The sequence below is a fragment of the Mirounga angustirostris genome, unplaced genomic scaffold, assembly GCF_029215605.1.
Source record: "Mirounga angustirostris isolate CCGP_5_RB_7025 unplaced genomic scaffold, mMirAng1.0.hap1 SCAF_17, whole genome shotgun sequence".
Classification (NCBI taxonomy): domain Eukaryota; kingdom Metazoa; phylum Chordata; class Mammalia; order Carnivora; family Phocidae; genus Mirounga; species Mirounga angustirostris.
In genome coordinates this window covers 31321716-31343762 of record NW_026991725.1, presented here as the reverse complement: position 1 = coordinate 31343762, position 22047 = coordinate 31321716, and the positions used below count along the sequence as shown (strand labels likewise).

At 43.0% G+C, this 22047-nt stretch overlaps 1 protein-coding gene across 12 annotated transcripts in view; it reads right to left on the bottom strand.

Moving 5' to 3' along the window:
* Nucleotides 1-2694: 2694 nt before the first annotated feature.
* The window catches only part of TLK2 (tousled like kinase 2), a 123093-nt gene continuing 103740 nt past the window's right edge, over nucleotides 2695-22047 (bottom strand). For all 12 annotated transcript variants that reach the window (XM_064583069.1, XM_064583070.1, XM_064583071.1 and 9 more), the window contains 6 exons: nucleotides 17777-17866; nucleotides 13927-14096; nucleotides 12531-12669; nucleotides 8394-8505; nucleotides 6309-6416; nucleotides 2695-4103 (listed from right to left, as the gene is read on the bottom strand). In XM_064583069.1, coding sequence (XP_064439139.1) covers nucleotides 3930-4103; nucleotides 6309-6416; nucleotides 8394-8505; nucleotides 12531-12669; nucleotides 13927-14096; nucleotides 17777-17866 — 793 coding nt within the window. In that variant the 3' untranslated portion in view covers nucleotides 2695-3929. The remainder of the gene's footprint in view (nucleotides 4104-6308; nucleotides 6417-8393; nucleotides 8506-12530; nucleotides 12670-13926; nucleotides 14097-17776; nucleotides 17867-22047) is intronic.

The window sequence follows — 22047 nt, the reverse complement described above, 5'->3', positions numbered from 1 at the left end:
CCTTATTGCTGCAGCTGACTTGTGTTGCTCAGGACTCAAGCCACCTGGGAGACGGACTGGGGGAGGGGAACAGGTTCCAGGTGATGCTGATGCCCCAGGCCTGGGAGCTACACTGGCCTATAAGATGCTCCTCCCAGATTCAGCCAGAAGCAGTCGTGGATCGGGGTAGGAGGAGACCACTGACCTCATAGGACAAAGGTTGATAGGGAATCTCAAGTCAAAGGGGAAGGCTCCTGAGAGGTTTGCATCACTTCCCCCAGGCCAAAGGATCTCCTGACCACCTGGCAAGTAGAAGCGCTCTGAATCGCCACCAGCACACTTGAGGGGGCGGGGTCCAGGCCCAGCTGTCCTACTTACTGGATCTTGTGATCTTTCTGTAAGGCACTTTTTGTCTCCCCTCTCGTGTGCGAGGCACTTTATTATACCTACTATTTCCACTCCTTACAACCATGCAAGGAGCTATCCCTGAAACTTGCAGAGGTAGGATCTGAACCAGACCTACTTCTAAAGCCCAGGCTCTTAACCTCCAGGTGATTCTGCCTTAAGAAATGACACCAGAACAGTTAATTTTAGGAAGCAGAGACTCCCCATACCTCAACTAGTGTGTGTACCATGTCTCTCCCCCACTTACCCCGGGGCTGATTTTAATTACAGACAGAGCTAGCTTGGGCAAGTAGAATGATGAGTAAGTGGGAGGGGGGAGGGGCAGAGATTCTCAGAAAGCAGAACTCACCAAGGTGGGTCAAGCTAGTTGTAAACTTCACCTTCTCAGAAGCGAGGAGCTGGACCCAATGCTTACTTCTAGCTCTAGGATTCTAAGAGATGACTACTTTTAAAGAGAATTATTTTCTAAATTAAGAAACACAGCTGAAGGAAAACCTGTCCTCACAGCCCTAGAGGAAGGCGGTCAGCAAACCCTCGTAAGGCAGTGCTCAGGGGTGCCCGGGTCAGCCACAGAAATGGGGTGCACACGGGCTCTCAAGATCAAGTCTCCATGTAAAGCTGCCCATCTTTGGATGGAGAAGTCAGAGCCCAATTCCTTCCCTTCCCTTCCCTTCCTGGGGCCCAGAGCCTTCACCCCTGGACTGTGAGCCGACAGCTGGGCCTTCCCTATCCTGCTCACTGCTGTCTTCGCACCAAGCATTAGTTATCAGCACATCGGAGGTACAAAAGGTGTTGTATGAATCGGCATGTTGCCAACATGCCTGCAGTGTCCGCTGGGACTCAGTCAGCGGCAGGATTTCCCTACCTACCTGCCCCCTAGATGCTCAGAGCCCTATCTGAAGCTGAAGAACTACAGTAAAATCAAGAGGCTGGGAGATTCACTTCTTAAAACTTATTTTAATATCCTCCCCGCCCCCCCCACCCCAAGTTGGGAAAGTTGAAAACAGTCTGGCTGGGTTCAATTACAAATTAATACACATTTTTTGTCATTGTTTAAAGCAAATCAATTGTGGCAATAAGGGATTATCCTTGGAAAAAGTGAAACCCATATTAACAAAATATATCATGGAAGAACCCCACTTAGTGATTTCATTGGCTGTTTAAAAATCTAGAAAAAGTCAGCATTCTGTATGTTCTCTGGGCCTAGTCCATGTAGTGGAAGGAGGCCTTGCCCAGACTAAAGCAAGTCCAGTCAGCTCCAACCAGGTCCTAGACCCAAGGGAAGCGAGGAGAGAGGGCATCCCTTCTTCAGGAGGGCAGAGAAGGTAGATCAACAAATAAAGTCCTGCGGCTCCACTTACAAGTCCAGGGGGGAGGAGGCAGGAAGTTAGAGGGGAAGGCTTAAAGATGCAGCATTCTTTCAATCTTAAAAAAAGAGAAGTTGGGAATAAAAAAAAAAAGGTCTTCCAAGATCACTGAATGAGAAGAGAAAACAAGGAATAGAACTTAATACTCTGAGTCAGTCTCAACTCATCCATCTCTTCACGCATGCCACACACCATCCTTCCAGGGCGCTCAACCTTTGAGACCCATAGGGACTCTCTGCTTCCTAGCCTGAAAGTCATGGTTAGAAAAAGGTACCATACACATACATACACACGTATGTCACGTGTTAAAGTGTGTATAAACACTTGCGACAAAATGGAAATCTGGAAGAAAAAATTTATCTGTAACAACTTGGAAAGCTGGGCGCACCGACGGCTCCCAGGCTGACTTCCTTCCATCCAGAGTTCCGCAAGACGGTACCTCCCCACCATCATCTCTCCAGCTGGGATCCAACTACATCTTCCCCTAAGAGCACCTGGGACCGAGGGGAGTAGGGCAGGGCAGGGGCACAAAGCCAACACAGGTGCCAGCAAAAGTGTCCCCGGTGACATGTTTCACGCGTGAAAGAAAGACTGAGTTCTGTGAGAGCTCTCTAGCCTTCCTGACTTCCCTCCCCCTGCCCAGGGGACTCACATGCCTGGATGCTGCTGCATCTTTAAATATTTCTGGCTCAGCCCTCTTGCCACATATGTCAGTAACATTCCAAGCTGGCTACCACATGCTCAGGCTCTGGCCTTCTCCCCTCTCTACTGTCGGGTGCTCTGCTGCTTCAGGGCATGGTGGGGCCACGCATCTCCCATTTCAGCTCCGTCTTCAGTCGCTCACACATCTCAGAAACAACCAAATGTAAGGGGGGAAAAAAGAGTTCCAAAGAATGTTCATATTCGAAATACCTATCTCCCTGGGATTTTTTTTTCAACTCCACTTGATCAATCTATTGAAGTGAGACAAAGCGTGTGTGCACATGCACACACAGACACACACACCAGCACACACCCACGAAATGTAGAGGGCTGGAAGTTGTTTCCTGCCAAAAGATCTAACAGAGGAAAGCTTATGAGCTGATCAAGTTTTAATATTGCGGTTAACAAGAAAGATACACCATTTAGCAAGCACACAGAGACCACGGGGAGGACCTTCCGATCCCTAGAGCATTTGGCTCCCCGGCCTATTTTCTGCCTACCTCTGGAACAGTTTTTGATAGTTACTACATTCAGAGAATCCAAGAGGACTGCATGGACAGATGAACCTTTATTTAAAAAAATAGCACTTCAAATAAATTAAAAGGGACAACCGTCAAGTGTTCAAATTGTGAAGAAAGAGTTGAAAACCTAGAGACTCCAAGCTGCGGGCTTCTAACCTCGTTCTTTGTCCGACGGCAAAGCCCCACACACCTCAGTCCTCCCACTTGACACCTTCCCTGCTGAGACGAGGGAAGCGATTGCAAACAGGAGACCGGACGGAGGAGAAAGCTGCATCTGACTGGAATGAACATTGCCACGTACTTGCTAATACGGGTTTCACTTTATGACCAAATGTATTCTTTCAAAAATAAAAAAGGGGGGGGGAGGGAAGCTGCATGTTTTTAAAAATTGAAATTATTTAGGGATAAAACACTAACTCTAGTGCCTTTAACGGGCAATAGCAACTTTTTTCCTCCGAAGTCAAACACCATCCCCAGCTGAGCCTTTGTGCTACAAGCTTTTCAGGAGATGTTACCTAAACTTTATTAAAAGAAAAGAACAAGTTTAAATATAGACACTGGACTAGCCCAGTCTGTATTTTCAAGTCCACATTCTTCATCTGAAGCACTGCATCAGGGACCCCCCCTGAGTCTGCATGTTTTCAAGTTCACAGTACATGGAACCAGTTTTTCTTTTTAATTTTTTCCTCACTCAGAGCAGCCACACGCAGTGGCCGTTGACGCCGGAACCTCGGGCGGGGCCTTTTCCTACGAGGCCTGGCCAGAGCTGCCCAAGGTTTCTCCTCAATGAGAATCGATGCTGTCATGCTCTATGGATGGGAAAAAAGCAAGAAAATAAAAGCACCTGGTACAGGTTTCATGAGATCCATTCGGATTCGCTATGTCCCAAACCCGCTGCTGAATGCCATTTGTCCACTTTGTGTGTGCTGAACAGTTCGCGGCCTAGGAGTGGGTCTCAATTCGAAGAACTGTTATTGGACGCCCCCGAGGTCGATGCAATAGCAGCTCCTGCAGGGCTACTCGTGGAGACCGACTTTCGGATGTGAGGCAGCAAGTAGGGGTCACAGGCCAGCTGCTGGACATCGATGCGGTCCTCCTTTCGGTAGGCTAAGCATCGTCGAATAAACGCCTGAAAGGAAAGGTTCTTGAAGAAGCCTGAGGCAGATCATCCTGGTGCCCCCAGAGGGAACCCTGAGGCTCTGTAGTGGCTGCCAAGGCCCAGCCCCGGAGCAAATGTCTTCTACAGAGAAGGGGCTCAGGGCCCTTCCCAGAAATCCCCGGGCACACCCAGACAGGACCAGGCAAGGAGACGCGTGGGCAGCCGCACCTCTCTCTGGCCACGGACTATTTCCCCGAAGGAGGCGGCCAAGCCATTCCTGAGGGGGAATGGGGCACGACCCGACCTCTAAATACCTCTGCCCCCAGAGCACAAAGACCAACACAAAAACCACTCTCTCTCTGCCTTGGCCGGTTTACCCGGGCACGTCTATCTTCACGGTCCTGCGTGTACAAACCATGGCCTCACGTGAACTTTCTACTTCCTGAGGAAGTGAAAACTGCGATGACAGGCCACCACCACAGGCAGGGTGAGGAGACCCACACTTACTAACACTACAGTGTGTCACAGATAGGTAAATGCTTCCCGTGTATCTCATTCTTCCTTGCAATGATCAGGCACACACCTAAGTAGTAAAGGAAAACCTGAACAGGACTTGTCTCCCCAAGAGTACTGCAGACATAGAATCATACTGTTGAGTTGGGTTTCATTCAGAATCCTAATGTACTACCAACATGGAAGTTTCCTTTGTGCTAGGTATGAAGGGCTACACAGGCTCAGTTTCTACAATTCTTATCACAAAGGCCCTTAAACAGATGATCTATCTTTTCCTATTTTTTAACCAGACCTATTTAATCAGAGTCTTGTAATGTAATTATTTAAATAAATAAATTGATTTTTAAAAATCTAAAATGTCATTATCACCCTCAGGCCATACTTTACATTTGGGTGATGATAATGTCGCAATGTAGGTCCATCGATTATAACAAATGTCCCACTCTGGTGCAGGAGGCTGTGCATGTGCAGGAATGGGGAATACATGGAAACTCTCTACTTTCTGCTCAATGTTGCTGTGAGTCTAAAACTGCTCTAAAAAATATAGCCCAGGGGCGCCTGGGTGGCTCAGTCGATAAGCGTCTGCCTTCAGCTCAGGTCATGATCCTGGGGTCCTGGGATCGAGCCTCACATTGGGCTCCCTGCTTGGAGGGAAACCTGCTTCTCCCTCTCCCTCACTTGTGTTCCCTCTCTCGCTGTGTCTCTGTCAAATAAATAAATAAAATCTTAAAAACAAAAAAAACCAATCTTTAAAAAAATAAAAATATAGTCTAACAAAGTCTCCTAAAAAAAAAAACCCACAAAACACCTAAAACAAGATGTAATGATTTTCTTTTTCCATGTTTAATTAATAAAAACCAAAAGTACAGCAACAATACTGGTTTTCCAAAATCAAACACATCTATAGGTAGCTGCCTGATTAAAGTATTTGGAAGATAAAAACAAACTCACAAAAATAAACTTAATAATCCTTGGCCTTTAAAAACGAACCTTTCTCAGTGAGATATGACACGGGAGTTAAATGGGTTACCTCGAGTTGGACAGCATAGTTACTGGTCAAATAATTCCACCTTGAATTTTCTCTCCACACAGCCGCCAGGGCAGGCTTTTGAAACAGGGATCAGATCACACAGCTGCCCTGAGTAAAACCTTCGAGTGTTTCCCATCTGTCCTGCTGCCTCTCCCACTGACCACCCTCCCCTCCGCTCTCTGCTCTGTGGATCTGCTAAGCTTGCACTTACATCTCAGCTGCACACACTTCTCTGCTTGGACTATTCTTCTTCCAAATCTACACATGGCTCCCACCTTCACATCACTCAAGATTGCTCATTGGTCACTTCACCACTGAGGCCGTCCCTGACCAGGCCATCATAAAAGGAGTTCTGGCCCCTCCATCTTCTTACTTGCATTTATTTTTTACCATCTGAGATGGATCTGTTGCTAGTTATTGTTTGTCTCACCTGCTGGAACAGAAACTCCTAACAGGCAGGGACCCCATCTGTAGTTCATTGCTACACACTCGCCATTATTCCCTCTCTGCCACCTAGACAGGGCCTAGTTCTCACCAGGCACCCGAAGCAGTTATTGTAGGAGGAGAGGGTTGAACAGGATTCAGAATGAGGAGGTTTTGAATGACTCCTGACTTTTATACTGATAATCCATCCACTATTACCCAGAGAAATAATACAGTCATTTCCTGCTGGCCAGTGGGTCACAACTTACCTTTGCTTCTGGTGTTACTACTGGCTTTGGCGGGAACTGCACTTCAGTAGCTTTAAGAATAGTATTTTCTTGTAGAATGTCTTGCTGGGACTGGTTGTGGCCAAAAGGCTATCATACAAAAACAAAACAAAGGTGGGCCTCTGGTTAAAATTAAAGAGAACACAATTCAAAACCTTAAGGAAGGGAAAGAAAACATGCCTCAGTGAGAACTGCTAGAAAGAACTTTGGAGGGGCGCCTGGGTGGCTCAGTTGGTTAAGCGACTGCCTTCGGCTCAGGTCATGATCCTGGAGTCCCGGGATCGAGTCCCACATCACGCTCCCTGCTCCGCAGGGAGTCTGCTTCTCCCTCTGACCCTCTTCCCTCTCGTGCTCTCATTCTCTCTCAAATGAGTAAATAAAATCTTTAAAAAAAAAAAAAAAGAACTTTGGAGATGGTCTCCTCTAACTCTCTCTTTTTATAGGTGAGGGGTAGAAAGGCTCAGAACTTAATAACATGCTCACAGGACAACATCAAGGTTAAGGCAGAACTGGGACAGGAAGCAGCATCTGTCATATCACGACACCTCTGTTCAGCTTTGCTTACAGCCAAGAAAAAGAACATTCCAGAAGGAACCAGCAACCTCTTCTCCCCTGAGTGATACCTGTAGGCTTAAGTAATACATATGCATGCCACTGGCAGACCCAAGACACAGGTAAAGAGAGATGGAAAAGGAAGTAAAAGAGAAGGAGTAAGTACAAAGGGGGGGGGGCTGGGGCTATTTAACAGCTTCATCTGTACCCCAATGTGCCGTTTTCTTTTCTTTTGCCCCCCCAAAAGATTTTATGAGTGTGTGAGGGTGGGGGGTGGGGAATCTTCAGCAGCTTCCTCGCTGAGCGAAGAGCCTGATGGGGGGATTCATCTCACGACCCTGAGATCATGACCTGAGCCAAAATCAAGAATCAGATGCTTAACCGACTGTGCCACCCAGGAACCCCAATTTTCTAATAAAGTCTTAAAATACAAGTTCAAGCCTAGTGTCATCTCTACAGTGCCTGTACATAACCCCTACCAACATTATCAGCAGCACTTCCACATTATCAGAGAATAAGTAATAATTAACTCCTCCGGGGGCACCTCCCTGGCTCAGTCAGTAGAGCACGCAACTAGATCTCAGGGTTGTGCGTTGGAGCTCCATACTGAGTGTAGGGATTACTTAAAAATAATAATAATTAACCCCTATGGCTGGTTCTGAATCATTTCCCCATATTAGAGAGGTAAGATAAAGAAACAAAGACCAAGGAGAAGTTAAAGAGGAAGATGAAATCTGAACGAAGAGCTTGGTTTGGGGACTGTAATAAAAATATTAAGAGTCCGAGGGAGTTGCAGAACTCCCAAATGGCTTATACCCACAACCTACACTGTCAGGACCACCAACAAACTTCAGGTATTTATAACACACTGACAGCAAGAATTTGAGTATACACACACCGGATCCTAGTATGTATGTTTATTTATAAGGTAGTAGGCTCATAAGGAAAACACAAATGTGAAAATTCATTAGGTATAGTTTATTACCTAGGTTATTATGTGTCCAAATGATCTATCACCTTGATCCAGAGGTAATAGACAGTGAATACTTTCTAACACTACACCTCCCTAGTACAGAAAATAGAAAGCATGCTTTTATTAATAATAGCTTTAACTAATGGGATGGCTGGGAATAAAGAGCCCTGTAGATATTTCAAGTTTCAGTTCTTGGGACCTTAAAGAATGGCTCCTGGAATGACTGTATACTTTAAATAAACTATTTCATATAATTCCTTGTATATATTATCAGAAACAAAACATACCCTGGATCTAACTGAAAACAGCAAAAACGCATGTTTTCAATAGCCCAGTGGAATTCATTAAGTACTCTAGGGTTGAAAAGTTCTGCTTATGCATAAAGCTTTTATTATTGTCTGTATTTTCTTCAAACCACAACTTTCAGGATTCCATTCTGTATAACCAAATGATTAATTCCAAGAGAATCATCGACACCATGCCAGTGTGTACATGAAGCCCAAGACAGACGTCAGGCCACCACATCTGACCTTCTTCCTTACCTTCCTTCCATAAAGACACTGGTAGAAGATCACACCCACTGACCAGACATCAACTTTATTTGAGATCTTTGGTGGCTCTTTCCCAACCACAAAACACTCTGGTGGTAAATACCTGGGACAAAAGGAAAATAAAAATTCTTAGAAAAATGACTGTATAAAATCTAGGACATGTACAAAAAGGCAAAGTAGGAGACCTTAGGGGAAATAAAAACTATCTGAATTTTAACTGAAATTTTGCCAAAAAAGCAACTGGGCCTAGCTGGGTAAAGTCAGCGAGAAGATACTCTAACTTAAGGAGGCAGTCATGTCCTAAAAGCCTTAAAATACACTTCTCAATTCACTGAGAGGGGCAAATATTCCCCCCAGTCCCTGCTTCACCCACCCCAGCATCCTTTCCCAGGGTTGTGCCCTAATATAAGTGTCATTCAACAAGTTCCAGAAAGGAGGGACAACACAAAAGCAGCGCATTCCAGCTTTTATGAGCTGCAGCAACAAACATCCAAATAGAATTCGAAGTGGTGTGGGTTTGCTTTCATGTTGGCTAAAAAAGATGACTCTCTAAAATAACTATCTTCAAAGTCCGAATGAATTCAGGACCCCGTATAAATCTCTGAGAGGACCGGCTGTCTGCTTTCTTAAAGTAGCCTCTTTGCAAACTCTAGACTGGGAGTACCTAAAACCTATAATAAATGGTGATATTACAGTCCAAATTATCAAAGGTATTTTACATTTCCCACTCGAAGGACGATCAGGGGCTTACTGGAAGTCTAACAAGTAGGGGAGAAAAAGCCAAACAAACTAGTAGTTAGCACAACTCAATCCTCATCTGAATTCCTTCCCTCCCCACCCACCCCTGGCCTCTGAAAAAGACTAGCTGGGCAGCCAACCACACCAAATTGTATAGTGTGGAAGGTAAGGGCCTCTTTGCATTTAGGAAACCCAACAAATATGCTTCCACTCATTGCCTGGGGTCTTAGCCATGGCGCAGCTGGAAGGCAGCATTCTGAAGATAACAGACTGATTTCTACAGATTTCATGCTGGTAAAATCAATTCTGTGAAAAAATTATTTTAGACCCTGCTGTGCTTCTGGTATAAAAATCTAAACTTACAACTTGAAGGGGGCCACAAGAATTGAGAGGAAGAAAATATTTGATGATGGGCTTTTTTCTTTTTTTAAAGAAGTTTAGTCTCATGTTGTTTCTTATTTATATTTTTAACAGACATTTTGGGATGATTAAGACCACTGACCTACATTATTGTTTCACAATGAAAACTGTTAGCCAAAACACACACTGAACTTATGAAGAGGGAAAAAAAAGCAAAGAAATAAAAATAAAGGAAAAAGAATAAAAAGAACAGCTCTCCCAAATGCCACTAAAACCTCTCTGAACCCGACTTTTCATAGTTCTTGATTCTTCAACATACATAATTTAAATATGCTGGATAAATAAAAATAGAAACTTGATTCCAAAATGATCATTTAGTATTTACAACTCTTTTGTGGAGGTGTTAGGGAAGGACAGAAATTGTTGAACTTATCCAAATGCTGAGTAATAATTTACCCAAATATTCAGAGTACAAAAGACATTGATTAAAAAAAAAAAAAAAAGACACTGCCACTGGATAGTACAAATCTGGAAAATCACTTTCTAGGTCTCAGTTTTCCCATGTGTAAATGGAGAAATAAACTAGTTCTTCATCCAAATAATACTGAAAATAATAAGCGCTCTAATTCCCTATCGAGGACTTCAGGAGAGAAAAGACAGTTCTAAGACATTGCACTCAATTGTGTTTAAAAAACAAGTTGCATATTCCATCATGATAAAATCGTCATAGGGAAGATTCTCAAGGCCTAGTCTACAGGTCATTTATTTAGAGTATTCAGGGTGCCTGACTGGCTCAGCTGGTGGAGCATGCGACTTTTTTTTTTTTTTTTTTTTTAAGTGTGGAGCCTGATGTGGGGCTTGAACTCACAACCCTGAGATCAAGACCTGAGCTGAGATCAAGAGTAGGCCGCTTAATCAACTGAGCCACCCAGGCGTCACAGAGCACGTGACTCTTGATCTCAGGGGCGTGCATTCGATTCCCATGTTAGGTGTAGAGATTACTTAAAAATAAAATCTTAAAAATAGTATTCAATGTAGAAGAATTCTACCAAATACTGCAACAACCAAAATACTGCAGTCACCTAGACTTTGTTGTCTTCCCATCCTGTTTATATCTCTGCAGACATCACAAGAGGATGACATATGAGGAGGGTAATTATGATAATGCTTCTACCAACACGGAGACTCTATAAACCTTCATAGGAACCCATGGAATTAAATTTTCTCAGTAGCCTCCCTCTCTACCACACCTTTTATTATGAAACCAATCTTCAAATATAATCTGAAGTAAACAGTAAAACTAACACCCAAGTAACGATCACCCAGTTTCAGTAAGTATCAACATGGGGCCAATCTTTGTTCATGTGCCCCTCCCCCACCAAACATTACTTTGAAGCAAATCCCAAACATAATTTTTGTTTAAATTTCAAACACTAAATTTTTAATAGCTTAGCAAATATAGCAATAGGTGGCAATGAGAAAACTAATTTAAACGTTATTTAGCTTCACTTTTTAAAAAGAACTACAAAAAAAAAAAGCTAAAATCTAAGTTCTAGTGAATTTATATAGCAGAGGTATAGACCTGTTTCCAGAATTTCCAACAACAGAGATTTTTGTATCATTTAGAGACAGGAACACTAACCCACAATAACCACCATAGTAAATAAACACTGTAAATGTAGCTTCTATTTTAAACCTAGAATCTCAAAGTTTTAATTTAGGGACTGGTTTTCACTATAGGTACCATCACCACAAAAAATAAGGAGCAATGAAAAGTAGAAATTTTGTGCACATGGTGTTTTTCTCAGGATGTGACGGTTTCTCTAACATACATAACTTACATATGATCAGACTGATGAGCAAAGAGCTCATCTTGTGGGTTGTGAACGAACTCCCCCTTCTCTGTCTGCTTCCAACCCACACCCTCATTCCCAGGCAGTCACTATTCTGCTAAAGCCCAGGGCCCTCCAGTCTCAAAGATAAGAGACTGACCAACAGACTCTGGGATTTAACAGCATGTATGACCCCTCCCTGAGTGCTGCTGGAGGCTTTCTCCATGTTGGAATCACATGTCCAATATGTAGCTTTGTGTTACCACCTCAGAAGTGAAAAGGAAGCTCTGTTAACATGCCGGAAGCTCTGTTAACACGCCTTTACAATCACCAAGTTAAATGCTTGGGCTGCAGGTATCTTTTACGGTTCTTGCTGTCGAAAGGAATACTAGGCAGAAGTAGGAGAGGTCATAGAGCTAGCTGGGGTAGGGTGGTTGCAGGGAGATGAGTGACAACACATGGAAGATAGGTGGCCCAAAACCGTTTAGAGCATGGCTGAGGAGATGGATAATTTTCCTGGCAAACTGTACTTTTTTCCTGTTTAGATTTCAAGGGATGCTGTGGTTACTTTACATATTGATCTTTCACAACTCCTTAGTTCTCGACAGTCCATCATCCTCAGGCAACTCTAGAGATTAATCCCTCATCCCACTGATGCACAGGAAGAGACCTGCAATGGGGCACCTGGATGGCTCAGTCAGTTAAGCGTCCAACTCTTGATTTCAGCTCAGGTCGTGATCTCAGGGTTGTGGGACTGAGCCCCGCGCATCAGGCTCCGCGCAGGGTATGGAGCCGCTTAAGATTCTCTCTCTTTCTCTCCCTCTCTCCCCCTCTTTTGGGAAAAGAGAGAGAGAGAGCTGCATTTGTATTGAAAATAATTTAGGGCCATTCTTTAAATACACATGAGCAATCTCATTCTCTTCCTACTCCGTAAGGCAAGCCCTAGGAAGAAACACACAACTCCAACGCCTGGCCATATATAACCTCTCTCAATGGTTTCCAAAAAAGGAAAGAAAAATTAATTAAATACAGAGTCGAACTGCCAGAAAGACAGTAATATTTGGGGAGGAAAGTCTACTTTGGTTTACAGCATTTTTGCCTAAGACAGGATGTAGATATTAATTATCAATTACCAATATTTCAGTATAGCACAGCCTTATCTCCACCAGCCAACCTGGCAGATCTCCCAAATACCTACCAATAAGTACCAGCACCTTGTGATGTTAGCTCCATGCCATCCACTGAATTGTAGCTATCATCATCCATGATCTTGGAAAGACCAAAATCTGTGATTTTTATCTCTCCACATGCTGTACCATTTACTAAAAGAATATTACCTAAAAAGATGAAAACCTTCATGAATAAAAAGAGACTTACTAATTAAGAGAAAAGTTCAAGGTAATAACAGACAAGAAGGGGACAACTGAACTCAAACTCTTGTACATAATAGCAAACATCTAAATTCCTGGAATAAAATGATCTGGACTCTGGATGCTGGAGGAGAGTCCTCAGTGTCTGGCTGCAAACTTGCATTTTCCAAGAATCACCTGCTAGATGTGCCAAAACCACCACTATGAGCAGTGGGAAAAAAATAGTAACTCGCCAAAGTAAAATATCACTTGGACAGTTGGTTAAAAATGGTGGGAAAGTTTCATCTGAACTTTCAGTAACGCTCTCCAAACCACCCTGTTTAGAACAGTCGTTTCAGGACAAAAAAAAACAACAAAAAACAAAAAACCCAGAAAACAAAAAACACAAAAATATACAAGGGAATCAAAGCTAGTACCACAGTGCCACCTACAGCTCCTACACCAGGAAAATGTACTGGATTCAGCGATGGAAAACCCAATCACACAATGGCCATTGTTTTAAAAATCACTTCGTTGTAATGAATTTTTTAGTCATTTGAACTGTATTAGAACATTAAAGAATAGTATAAATAGTGAGATTTAATATGCAGCTACCAGGAGAGGAAAGCAGAGTTAACAACGGCGCCCACCAGGCGGTAAGTGGGAACCATCTTCCGAACACCCCAGCCAAGCTGGTGCCAGCTATCTACAGAGAACATACACAGACTTCTGGAAAACCGGCCCACGATGACGACAACAAAAACAGAGGTAAGAAGTTTAACCGCCCTCTACTGTTCGCTAAGGTCTACTGAAGTTTACATAGTAACCGTACAAAAAGATGAAAAACTATTGGGATTTAATGAAACAGGAGGTGTACCTACAAAATAATTTGTTCATCTGGGGGCCCTTATCAAGGAGACCTGGAGGAGAGGAACGGCTACGCAGTGTGAGTAATGGGAAAAAAACAAAGCTGAGCTTGCCAGAGCAGTTCTTTCTAAATCGGCTGACATCATGAACTGCCCTGGCTCTAAAGACAAGGGCATTGTTTCTTCTGAGTATTTAATCCAACGCCCCTTCTCAAGCCCAGCACTGTGGGGCCAGGACTCTGTTCCCACACCTGCCCGGGCAGAGCCAGACGCTACCAGGCTTCCAGGCTCCCTCACATTCTCTAACTTTGTAAAATTACAAGTCACTTCAAAGATCAGAGAAAAGCCATCAATACAGTCACCTAAAAGTCAGACATACCTGGTTTGAGGTCATAGTGTATGATGGGAGGTTTTATTTCATTTAAGTACTTTAAAGCATTCACAATCTGCATGATAATGGATCGGGCCTCTTTCTCCGACATTAATTTGTGCTGTTTCAGGTAGAAGTCCAGATCATTTCCCTCACAGTATTCTAATACTGTACAAAACCTAAAGACAAATAAAACGACATTTGACTGTGGGAAAGAGCAAGCAGATTAAGACTTCTTAAACCAGCCCCAGTGAAAACTTCAGGTAATTAGCTTCTTGCTCTGTTCTTCTTCATTCCTTAAAGTAGTGTTCTATTCTTTATTCAGTAGTAGCTACCTGAGTGGTTGACGGGAAGGAAACTGCATTCTCCCCTGGTGAAGAGCCTTCACACCCTCCACACCAGAATCTGTTGTGCTACAGTGTACCCATGACATTCCAGACTATACGAATACGGACAAGAACTGTAATGTACCTAAGCTAGGGATCTTTTCAGAAGGGTCTCCCACACATGCTGTGCTCCAGTTCTAAACAAGCATATTGTGGTCAAGTACACAATTCTCAATGCAAACATTTCATATTACCCCGAGTACTGACAGTAAGAAAGAATCTAGGGTTTGCTCAGGTCCCAAGAATTGGTTTCATGTCATATCTCATGGCAATTTGGCACAATACTGTACTATAATCTCTCCTTGCTAAATACAAGGTGTAAAAGAAGTTCTAAAAGCACAGTATTGGGATGCCTGGGTGGCTCAGTCGGTTAAGCATCTGCCTTCGGCTCAGGTCATGACCCCAGGGTCCTAGGATCGAGCCCCGAGTTGGGCTCTCTGCTCAGTGGGGAGCCTGCTTCCCCCCTTCCCTCTGCTTGCTGCTCCCCCTATTGTGTACTCTCTCCCTGTCAAATAAATGAATAAAATATTTAAAAAAATAAATAAAAGCACAGTATCTGTGGTTCTAACAAATGTGTTATTACATAGTATGAGTTTTTTCCTCCACTTTTATCAATACATATACAGACCCAAATTTAAAATTACATACCATTTGTAGCATTAAGGGTCATGCATCTAGCTTCTAAGGCAGTTATAAACCAAAGTAAGGCTTCCTGAATTGTTTGAGTATTCCTGAGAGATGAAGACCTTTTAAACTATCCTAAGCTGTGACAATGTGGGTGTTATCACTCAGGGTCTAGTCAGGAAATAAAAACCACCTGAGTATTTAAAACAGAGAGGTTGTGGGGCGCCTGGGTGGCTCAGTCGTTAAGCGTCTGCCTTCGGCTCAGGTCATGATCCCAGGGTCCTGGGATTGAGCCCCACATCGGGCTCTCTGCTTGGCAGGAAGCCTGCTTCTCCCTCTCCCACTCCCCCTGCTTGTGTTCCCTCTCTCGCTGTGTCTCTCTGTCAAATAAATAAATAAAATCTTACAAAAAATAAAAATAAAAATAAATAAAACAGAGAGGTTTTAATTCAGGGCACTGATCACATGGATGATGGAAGAGCTGAGAGGGTAAACTGGCCAGTGAGGCACCCCAGAGATCATCTAGACAGGAAGCCATTAGCACCCTAGGGCCAGAGGGCCAAATGACGGAGATGGTGCAACCAGAATGGAGGGTCACTGAGAGAGACTGGAATCACAGTGGGGGCGGGTGTGTGTGTGTGTGTCTACCTCCCACTATCTCTGTCTCCGCAGTGGCTGACCCCAGCTGAACAACAACTGACACAGGAGCCTGGTCAAACAGATGACAAGGGTCAACTCACCTAAGATGCAGAGCAGGAGAAGGGTGAGGAGCAGACCTGAGAGCAAACAGGCTCAGGACTAGCACTATGGCCCCTGGGCAATTTGAGGCCTTCAAAAAGCACCGCAATGAAAGGTGCACATACATAGTTCTGTGGGATGCCTGAACTGAACAGCTTATGTTTCTTATGAAACATACAAGGGCATACTAGCACCCTATTCGAGGATAAATATCAAAAACTTATAGATTCTCTGATCTGAGACACAGACTCTCGTGCTTAGTCGATGTATTCTTTGGCCCAAGTGCAAGCTTAAAATAAAATCTTACTTTAACACCCAAACAACTCTCAGAAGATTTTCTAAAATGATGGTGAAAATTCACCATACACACAACAGGAGGAACAAAATAAATTCAAGAATAGCACACAACCAAGTCAATTCCTCAGATTAGTTAAAAGTGTATACACAATTCAAAACTGCAAATAACCCAAGTCATATTTATTTTTGAGATTTTTTTTTGTACTTACATTTTGAGGGGTGGTGGTGGCGGGGGGGGGGGCAGTCTACTTAGTATTCAAGGAATTTACTCAAAGCAAAAAGGTAAGACCACCCTGTGAAGACCTGTTCTGTACCTAGATATTCATCTGAACCCCATCCATGCTAACCACACACTGACTATGCCAGGTTTGAGGACCACCCTTCTGGAAAGGGTACATCCCTGAGCAGGTGGAAGAAGGGATTGTTCACATTTCCAAAGGGAGTTAAGGTCTCCCCCTTTTGGAAACATTTCTAAATGTGGGAAAGTTCTCGGCAGAGCAATCTCTGAGACAGCTGCTGTCTGGAATAGGCCAAAACGCCTAGAATCACCCTGCAAGGCGAAGAGAAACACCTGCTGGCCAGACCCTACAGTATGTTCTCCTCAGCTCAGACTCCTACAGAGAAAACGTTTCCAAATGCTGAAATATTTCTAAACCCCTGGATAAACCCAAAGGTGACAGAGCTCATCTATACCAGGTAATGAAATACAACAATGCCTAAGAGTACTAAAGATCTCAAGCAAGTCCTTTAACTTCCCTGGTCCACAAATTTCCATCTCTACGGTGGGAAGGCTGAACTGAGATCCCTCCCACCTCTAACCTCCTACATGCCTGTGAGGCTCGATTTCATGGGCAGCACTGGGTTACGCCTTCATTTGTGCTATGATAAAATCACATTGCTGGTCCTTCCTTGAAAGATCCATCACTGTTCATCAGAATCTCCAGCTGGGGCAGAGACTCTTGTATAGTCCACACTCACTGGTGAGTGTCAGAGATAGCTGGCAACAACTTGTGACAGTTACCAAGAGCCAACAGTTAAATCACTAAGCCACTGATAGGATGAATGGACAAACAAAAGGTGGTATAGTCATACAATGGAATATATTTGGTCCTAAAAAGGAATGAAGTACTGGTAACATGCTACAGTAAGGATGAACCTTGAAAACACATCTTGTTAAATGAAAGAAGCCAGTCATAAAAGTCCATATACTATGAGTCATTCATATGAAAGTCCAGAATAGGAAATCTATAGAAGCAAAAAAAAAAAAAAAAAATTAGTGGCTGCTTAGGGTGGGGTCAGGGCAGGGGGAGAATAGGGGAGTGATAGCAAAAAATATGGGGTTTCTTTCTGAGGTAGTGAAAACGTTCTAAAAATGACTGTGGCGATGATTGCACATATCTGTGAATATACTACAAGCCTTGAATTGTATACTTTAAATGGGTGAACTATATGGTATTTAAATTATATCTCAATAAAGCTGGATATATATTTTTTTAAGTTAGGAGCATGAAACCAGACGTGTTGAGAAATTCATTAATCACAGGAACTGTTGAATACTATGAATTAGCCCTATCCCCTCCCCACCAAGCTGGTTGTTAAACATTTACCAGCACACCATTACACATATCCTGTGGCTAAGAGATGTATTGCTGGCCCAAATGTGAATTCACACAGGATCATCTACCCAGAAATAAATGCACTTGGTTCCCTCAGAGGTTATTTCCTCGACCCAGATTGAAACTCCAATCCATGAGTAGTCAACACACTGCAAGAGACCAGTATCAACTGCTAAGCTAAAACAGCACAGCACTTACGAGTCAGTGTCCAGTGAAAAGTAATCATACAGCTTAACTATCCTGGGATGATCCAGTTCTTTGTGAATCCGGTATTCCCTACATGCATGCCTGTAAACAAAGTGGAAAATTAACATTTCGTATTTTGGACGGTCTTTCAGACCTCTTCAAGGATACACCTACATATTCTCTCATTGCTCCTTATTTCTGCCTATGCATTCCATTCAGGTCGGCTGGCCCCCCTATCTTTCCTCATCCTATTTTTACTACTGGTGTCTACCAAGCTGTTGAGAAAATAGCAGGTGCTCAAATATTTGTTGAATGACTAGATGCCAACCTTTTATCCCTTTCAAGTTCATTCTATCACAATCTCACCTCTTTGATATTTATACCCAAATAGCAAAGCTTTAAAAATTATAAAGACAGTTTTTTCTCTCCCTTCAAAAGCTGGTACTTCATATCTATAAATGTTTATATCCTGGGGCTACATCAAGGAGATCAATTTTGGCAATAAACTGCTTGGGTAAAAGGATTACAGATTATATAAGGCAATTAGCAGTGCTTTGTATTTGTTTGTTCTAGAATTCTCCTTACAAAAAGAATTTAAAGGGCTATCAGCTTTACTTTTTTCTAAGAAAATATGAAACTGATAAAAAAAATTATGGAACCTGGGGTCTAGGTGGCTCAGTTCGTTAAGGGTCCAACTCTTGATTTCAGCTCAGATCATGATCTCAGGGTAGTGAGATCAAGCCATGCACAGCGAGGAGTCGGCTTGGGATTCTCTCTCCCTCTGCCCCTCCCCCTCGGCATGTGCGTGCATGCATGTGTGTGCGTGTGCGTGCACACACTCTCTCTCAAATAAACAAATCTTTAAAAAAAAGAAAATTACTGGGCGCCTGGGTGGCTCATTGGTTAAGCGACTGCCTTCGGCTCAGGTCATGATCCTGGAGTCCCGGGATCGAGTCCCACATCGGGCTCCCTGCTCAGCAGGGAGTCTGCTTCTCCCTCTGACCCTCCCCCCTCTCATGTGCTCTCTCTCAAATAAATAAATAAAATCTTTAAAAAAAAAAGAAAAGAAAGAAAATTACTGAACCCTAGTTTTCTTGGAATGAGAGTTTACATATACATATTAACATCTTTTTTTTTTTTAGTGCTTTTCCAATTTAAAGTCATTTAATAAGATTAGGAACAAAACAAATTATATAATTTCACATATTCACTGAATTTTAAAAGAATTACAGAACAAATTTATTCAATATAATTACCAATAATTTTTGAAGTATTTAGTTCTTATTTACGAAGAGAGCAACAGAAAATTTTTCTATTTTAAGTAAGCTACCACCATTTAGTTTGGGGCATTTTCTTATAAGGCAAAGAGTCAGAAAAGAGAAACTTTCCAGAGTATGGTAAAATAAAACTAAGATGATGTTTTCTGAAACTGGTGTATTCCAGTATGTCAAAGATGCACAGAAAGTACTCAACTAAAGAAAAGCTGAGGAAACAAGCAGGACAAGGAGGAGAGAGGAATAAGAATCTAAAATTAATTAAACACGTTTTTCCCGGGTAGAAACTGTGTTTGAATAAGCTTATTTTTTCAAGCTGCCACTTTTTACAGTTTTTTTGCTTCTTCTAATACTTCATTTCATCATCTTTATGTCTTTCTGAAAAGAAAAGACCTGCCAGCACTTAGGCAGAGCAGTGTTAGGACACCCACTACACTGGGACCTGGAAACCTGGCCCCGAGTCCCAGCTCTGTGACATCGCTTTTCGGGGCTTCCCCATGGCTGCACAGGACCGGAGGTTTCAAAGGACGCTTCCTGGAGATCCAGGCCTCCGGAGCCCCCTGTGCAGATGCTGAGCAAATGTAACCGTGGCCCAACCCCACATCCCACCCAAGCAGCGTCACACCTGTCTTTTTCAAATATCAAGATTCCGTGTAATAGTTCATTCAGTAAAATTAAGGTGATGCTGTTCACAAAAACCAAGTTTAGAAAGCTAGGGACTAACTAGATAACCATTCAAGTCATTTCTTATGCTAGCACGCTAAAAATGTATAGTTCTCTGCCATTCTGTTTAAACTTTTTGATTTTGTCGCACGTTTCAGAACAGAGACCAATTTCTCTGTCAAGGTACAGAAAATAGAGGAAACTAAAGGAGGCAAACATTAAGAGCCAAAGGGAGGGTCATTCAAAGTCCTTGTCAACCAAGGGCATTTGCTGTGAACACTGAAAGCCCTCCCTTAACATCATGTCAGGCCCTAAGCCCGCTTCTCGTGCTTCATCAGGCAAGCCAGGAGCTCTGCCACATCCCTCCTATGTTCAACTTGTAATTTAGCATCCGAGGGATTAATGCACAACAAATACAGAAAACTGTAATCAGAAACTGGAAGAAATGTATCCACTAACGTGTTAGTTTTTTACTCTCCTGTAAATGGATGTATATTTAGGCTTCCAAAATGATTCTGTCCTAAAAAATTAGAAGAGTATCATACACAAGAGTACACTAACTAATTCAGATACAATTATTTCTGTGGATAGCTTTATATGAAATGCTTCCTACTGTGGAGTTTTTAATATATTGTTTGGGGGAGTTAAAGAAATCCTGTGATACTAATGCTTTAATAATGCAAAAGTAAAACAATTTGCTTTTTGTTTGTGGGGGAAGGAGAGGAAAGGAGGTGCAGAAGAGAACTCAAAATTAAACAAAACAACAACCTTTAATTTTGAGTTCTTCCTTCCTTTTTACCCAAATAAATGTCTTGATTCCAGATGGGACTGGGAAGTCACTCCCATAACAGGAAAAGCAAAGACACTACTATGCAGAAGAATAGTACCATTTTCATATTTTATAATGTTACCACAACACTGAAGTGAACCACTTTTTAGTTTAATACAGAATTTTTAAAGCACCCTCTAAAATCTGTTATGAGCTTGATATAAGCCTTCTTTAAGTTCAAAGGCATTAATGACATTTTGCTAATTCACTATATAGCCTGTATTCATCAGTATGATTTCATATCAAGCAAAATCTTTCAAAGCAAGGTGGAGTGCTTATGAATTTCTCCCCAGGCATGAATGGAAGTCACAAGAACTCTGCACACCCCCTCCCCCATGTGTTTTTTGGCTAGGAAATGGCCCCTGCAGAGACAGCTCCATAGAAGGTACTTGGTTGCCATGATTCCCACCTCCGGTGAGGAAACAGAGGTAGGACGGCACCACTGTGAGACTGCAGCTGGACCAGTCGAGAGCTTAGAAAAATGAGACAACCCCCTTCACTTGCGCTATGACTCCGCCTGGTAGAGAAATGTGAGACAGATCCCCAATCTCTACCCGCTAGCACTTGAAACAGCTTGCCAAATGTGTCGCGGAGGCATACAGTCCCGGCTTCAATCCCTCACTGTTGCAAAAGGCTAAGGCAAGCAGCACCCCTCCTACAGTTACCACAGTGTTCCTTCCAGAGTTCTCTTTAGGGCCAGCCTAAAAGCTGGACACTGAGACCAGGCAAAGTATGGGTCAATCCCAACACAGGAACCATTTTCTCAAGGTTGACCAAGGCTGGCCCCTTGTGAAGTCAAGTGGTTTAGAGTGGTCAATGCACACATAAGATAGAGAACAGCCTCCAAGGAGAGCTGAAGAGCATTTTTAAAGAGAAGCATGTATAGTTCTAACACCCTTATGTACTGAGAGTCTCAATGTAATGGGGACATTTCTCATTTATAACTGGTCAGAACAACATGTGGTTTCCTTCTCTGCAGTGCTCCTGGCGTTCACTGTGGTATGCCATTCGTCCCCACACGCCAAGTCACTGGAATGCACTTCTAATAAAGTAACTGCTCCTCAGAAGCATCTGGACTGCAGCTGCCTGTCACGTAGGATACACATGCAGGATGCCATGCATAAACCACACATCATCCCTTTGCCTACCTCTGCTAAGCCCTACTTCCCTTAATGCACAGGAACCCCCACTTCTCCAGGGCTGAGTGCCACTGCCAAACTGCACGGAAAGGAAGAGTTCCTGGACCCCCCCGTAAGTAACAGGGGTACAGTAAGAGTTGCCCTGGTCCATGCCCCAAGAACCAGTTGATGATGTAGAAATGAGATTTAGCAGCCAATTAAAAAATGGTTACTTCAAAGTCCACTGCTTTTTTCCCCTCCAAAGTACTATTATTTATAAGAAAAAAAAAACAAAACTGCTTTTATAGAAAGGAGGTGGGTTGTTTATATCAAAAAGGGCTGTCTTGGGAAGGTCTGCCTTCGGCTCAGGTCATGATCCCAGGGTCCTGGGACCGAGTC